This window comes from Lepidochelys kempii, chromosome 18, assembly GCF_965140285.1.
Source record: "Lepidochelys kempii isolate rLepKem1 chromosome 18, rLepKem1.hap1, whole genome shotgun sequence".
In the NCBI taxonomy this organism is placed as follows: domain Eukaryota; kingdom Metazoa; phylum Chordata; order Testudines; family Cheloniidae; genus Lepidochelys; species Lepidochelys kempii.
The window spans coordinates 10,282,961-10,288,164 of NC_136397.1; the positions used below are offsets into that span (position 1 = coordinate 10,282,961).

At 50.1% G+C, this 5,204-nt stretch overlaps 1 protein-coding gene across 1 annotated transcript; it reads right to left on the minus strand.

The window, feature by feature from the left end:
- Window positions 1-953: 953 nt before the first annotated feature.
- CAMK2N1 (calcium/calmodulin dependent protein kinase II inhibitor 1) lies at window positions 954-4,593 on the minus strand. Its single transcript, XM_073316733.2, has 2 exons — window positions 3,922-4,593; window positions 954-2,302 (listed from the first exon to the last, which is right to left on the minus strand). The coding sequence occupies exons 1-2, from the start codon at window positions 4,088-4,090 to the stop codon at window positions 2,232-2,234; spliced, it is 240 nt and encodes a 79-aa protein (XP_073172834.1). The 5' UTR covers window positions 4,091-4,593; the 3' UTR covers window positions 954-2,231.
- Between the last annotated feature and the right edge of the window lie 611 nt (window positions 4,594-5,204).

The following is a 5,204-nucleotide window of genomic DNA, read 5'->3' on the forward strand; positions in this document are numbered from 1 at the left end:
AGATCTCAAGAGTCTTACCAACAGACCCAGCAATGCTCCCTGAAGCAATGGATTGTGAGTTCTGGTAATAATCCAAGAAAGCCTCTTGCTGGCAAAGCTGGGAAGAGAAGTTGTGTTGGTTTTGCAAAACCAAAAGCAGGAACAGTTTGGATCCAGGTGCCATTTAATCTGAGCCCCCTCCCTTCCCTCAGCCCAAGGTCAGGGAAGAGGAACTGGTTTATGGCTCTGCTTTGGCCCAGCTCTAGTAATAATCCAAACAAACATTCTCTTCCTACATCCCCCAGCCCTTCCTCCTTCACCATCGATAGAGGTTCCAGCAGCAGGCATTTTATTGTTCGACCCACTTGGCAACTGTTGGAAGTTAGGGATACCAAGTTAAAGCATGGTCAGGTTTCCTCTGCAGTGAAGGGGACAGGGGAAGTAAGCACAAGGATCCTGAGGGGTTGTTTTGTTTTGTTTTTTGGTCTTTCAAGTAAATCCTCCTCCTTGCCAGTAGTGAGTTTTCGTTTGTTTGTTTTTCAATACATCAGGCAGGCAGTTCTAAGCAGGCAGGAATGGCTGGTGGATTTGCTGTTGTGTAATGCCATCCAAGAAGAGACTGGCACAAAGATGGAGATTTGTGTGTGTGTGTGTGTTGAAATGAATCAGTGACGACTACCAAACCAACACACCCAACCCATCAGGGTCCATTTAACTTTCCCCTAGGGAGCAATAATCACAAGTCCTCCATATGCCCAATTCCCTATTAGCCTCAGTATGAGCAGAAAGTACTTCCAGCATGGGCCAGCTTGACATTTCATTAATTTCTTCTTTCCTTGACATTCCCCCAGTGACCACCTAACACCTCATTCTGAGACAGACATATGCAGCCTTAGCGTTCGGGCTGAAACAGATCTCACTGGATGGTACAGGCACAAAAACAAGACAAGAGATAGTGATCAGACACAGGAATGGACTGTTTTGTTTTTTATTGTACATTGCAGAAATAGCCCTGTGTCGTGGATAAAAGTGCAACATACACAATATTTAAGAAAAGAAAAAAATAAAACCCTTCTTGAGGTCTGTCTTTCAAAGTTGCAAACAAAAACAGTAAAATATTCCCTCACACAAGAGGCTATTTTTTTTGCACATATCATGCAAAAAAAAAAAAATGTAAAAGAAAACTCAGAAGATATTTTTCTATATATATAGATGTCTAGATATCAGTAAAATCCAGTAGAGAGCCCTATATAAAGAACAGAAAAGACACCAAAAGTGCTACTTTACATAGACTCAAAGAGCACTAAATAAGAAAGGAAAATAGACTGCCATTTGGCATCTCAAGATATTTGGCACTCTTGTGATTACATTGGATTTTTTTTCGTTCCATTTTCTTAACACAGTCTATTAAAGAGAATAAACTGCCACAATATAGGGAAAAACCAGAGACTGCCCACACTACAGACTGCATGGTAGTTAGAAAAAGCTGAGCATTTTTATCTGTTTTACATATAAAATTTGTCCATTTGCGCTAACTTGAGCAGTTGCTCACAGCAACAAAGTAATACAAGCTTTAAAAAATAAAACAATAATTCTTCCTATAGTTCATTCCTTATAAAAGTTTTTTCACACATTCCATCGATACGTTAAAATGTGACTAAAATGAAATATATATATATATAATTTATATAGAATTTTTTTAAACATCCAAGGACATCAACATAAAAAAACTCAATGGAAACTGATAGCATGTTACATCCAAGTGCACGGAATCATTTTTGCAAGATTAAATAATGTAAACAAGGTGCTCATTTGGAACCACCATGACCAGCAAAAGGTACCAGGGTCTGAAAACACTGTGTTTTGCTGCATTGTTCGAAGTACTTTAAAACCCAGATCTAGAATTGTGCAATATTCATCATATAGAAAAAAGAAACGACTAGTAATTTAAACAACATAGCTGCAACTGATACACTTTGATTTATTACTGTTTGTGGGTTGGGTTTAAGATTTCTTTTATTGTTTGTGTTTCTTTTTTGTGGATTTTTGTTTTGTTTTGCACATTACTTAAACCTTCTTCCTTTTTGCACCTCTTCTGTCTCCAAGCCTGATGTTAAGATACAATTTGCTGATGTGCATTGCAGATTGCAGGCTGGTAATGAAGGATTTCAGAGTGCTTTTTTTGTTTGTTGCCAATAATGTGTTACATTGTAAATTATTTTTCCCCTTTACTCAGTGTCTCTGGGAGGGAATTAAACACCAGGAGGTGCCTTTTCTGAAAGATTTTTCAGCACATCATCAATTCTATCATCTTCAATGACAACTGTAAAGCAGAAAAACAAAATGATGAATACATTGTAGCTTCCCTTGTCCGTCTGTCCCCCGCGCCGTTGCATGAATTCCCCTGGTACTGCAATTTGCCCCCCCGAAACATGTATGGTTCTACAGAGTCTCTCTACCTAACGTCCAAGGCAACACTGAATTCCAATACACACACACATATGGTTATTGCAAATGATTTTGTTTAAATAACATCAAAGTCAGGGAAACATGAGTTTAACAGAGAAAAGAGTATGTCCATTCAGCAATTTCCTGCTATTTAAAGAAAAGTGATACCATTGCAAAGAATTAAATGCAGTGGATAATGTTACACACTTAACCCAGTGTTTTCAAGGTCACCAAACACTTGGTCGCTAGGGTTAGGTTGTCTAAAACAACTGATAGTGTATTTTTTTAAATCGACTGGGCTAAGTTGTAGCTGAATGGCACTCATCCCCTCTGAAATGAGTTGCAGGATCTCTCAGCTCTCTAGATGTCAAGAGACACTTCCAGGTTAGCTATGTTGCGACTATTGAGATCACCTGAGATTTCTTTGTCTCTAATAGGGACAGGGGTTTAGGACTCTTTAGGGTTTCTATCATAAACATGCAATGTGGAGAAGGAGAGAGAAGAAAACATCTTTTTAGCTGCCAGATGACCTTCCCTCTCTCCCATGAGTACCTACAGGATCTGCTGCAGTTTTTTCCACTCCTCTTTGCCACTCCATGCAGACTCAACACCTCCCCAACAGCATTTCGACTTGCAAGAAGGAATTCTGCGACCAAGACTCAGACTTGGATTTGGTACATTTAAACTAGGCAGAGAACTACATCGCCCTCCCCCCCCCCCAAGTACACACAATTTTTTTTTAACTACAGGGATGTGTTCAGGTCTCTAAAGAAGTGAAAATGCTGCGGGGGAGGTGCTGAGTGTGCTGTGAGTGGCAAAGAGGAGGGGAATCGCTTTGGATCTGCTCACCTAAGCTGTGGGGTAAAAAAGACCCACCGGTTTACACGGCTAAGTGAGCAGATCCCAAGCCGCATTTATTCCCCCGACACACCATATTGATCACTCCTGTGCCCAGAGCAGGCACACAGGGGCAGACGGAACTACACTCGTGCCCGGTCCACGCTGCCCTGGGATTCCCCCCCCCCCCCCCCCCAGCAGGCTGGAGAGCCTGACCCCTTACTCAGCACGTCGACCCGTTCAGCGCTGCGGAAAAGCCCTTCCTAACCCCGCAGCCTTGTTCTCCCCCAGCCAGGCTCGAGTGGCCGCCGCCGCCCGGCTTCGGATCCCCCCTCTCCCCGCAGCCCCACCTCCGGACGCCTGCCTGGCTCCCTGCCCCGGGGGGCACCTACGCTTTGCAGGGCGCCGTATGGGGCAGGCTCCTGGCCAAGCAGGTGTGAAACCTGGAGGCCAAAGGGTGTGTGGGGGGGGGACTCCCAGGGAGGGTTCGGCGCTGCGAACGGGATGGAAACCATCAGGACTCGGGGCGAAGTGACTCCGATTCCGAACAGCCGCGGGAAAGGGAGCGGGGCGGGCTCGGGGGAGACCCCCCACCCCACAGCTGGGGGCTGCAAGGCTTTAGGAAAAGGGACGGGGGGGGGACGATCGGGGACTTACCTCTCTTGCTCCTGCCGATCTGCCCCAGCTTGGGGGGCCTCTTACTCTGCCCCCCGGCGAAGAAGTTGCTGGTGTCCTGCAGGCGGCAGGTGAAGGAGATCTGCCCCACCTCCCCGCCGTCCCCGTAATGCCCCAGCTTGTCCTCGCCGTAGGGCAGCACCTCCGACATGGTCTGGCCGGGCGGGTCCGCTGCCCCCGGTCCTCCGCCCGCTCCTGCTGGCTCGCAGCCGGCAGACAGGGTCGCCGCTGGCCCGGCAGCCCCGGCCCGGCAGGGGAAGCGGCGGAGCGAGGCGGCTCCCTTCTCCCGACTGGGCTCAGCAGCGGCCCGGCCCCAGCCACATCCTCCGGCGGCGGCGCGAGAGTGGCCGCCCGGCTGCCGGGCGAGAGGAGGCGGCGGCGGCGGCGGCGGCTGGAGCGAAGCGGGGCGGGGGCGGGGGGCGGGAGTCCGGAGTCCTTCCCCGCGCCGCTGCTGGGGGCTCCGGCGGGCGGGGGGGGGGCAGAGAGATCCCGGGAAGAGGAGCAACGTCACCGAGGGCAGAGCCCGGCTGCCGCGCGCGCGGGTTGGGCTCTCCCCCTGGGGGGGGAGGGGGGGGCTCGCCCCTCCCTCTGCAGCCCCCGCCCCAGGCTCGCCGGGCTCCGCCTCCCCCGCCCGGGTGCTTTCCCCGCTGGGCGCCCGAGGGCTCGGGCCGGCTGCTGGCTGCCCGGCTTTGCCCTTCCCTGCCCGAAGCCTCCCCTCATCCCGCCCCCGCCCTGTGCTCTCACCACTGATCCTTCCTCCCTCCTCGAGGGAGAAACAGAGCCCGGCCTCCCGCCTGCCAGGCAGGGCTTAACGGGGGGCCCCTCTGGGCCTGGCTCATCAGTTATGAATGTAAGAAAAGAAATAAATATTACTTGAGCCCCGCCACCTCTTTCATTACAAATTAAGCACTGCTCCCAAACCCCCTGGGCAAGGCCACCCTTCCTCTCCTCCATCAGCTTGCCTCTCTGGTTTTCAGCAGCAGGGCACAGTCTCTGCTTCTGCCTCTAACCCCCCCACCCACCCCCCATACACTGCAGCATTCTTGTTTTTCTGGTGCACATCCCCTGCTCCCTTGATTTCTTGGAGCACCCCTCTTGCAGCAGAGTGGAGGAGGGGTGCTTTCAGCAACAAGATGGAGTGGAAGGTACAGAGCCAGCAAGCTGCCAGGTGCTCTGCTGAAAAGGCAAGGGCTGCTGCTTTAGTCAATGTATTATCATTGTTCATTATTTTGGAGGAAATCTCCCCCCCCTCCCCCAACACCCCT

Excerpts from the sequence above, each read along its gene's own strand:
- CAMK2N1 (XM_073316733.2), bottom strand. The coding sequence starts at position 4,090 with ATGTCGGAGGTGCTGCCCTACGGCGAGGACAAGCTGGGGCATTACGGG. Across the intron at positions 2,303-3,921 it reads GATCGGCAGGAGCAAGAGAG|TTGTCATTGAAGATGATAGA; the intron begins GTAAGTCCCCGA and ends TCTGCTTTACAG.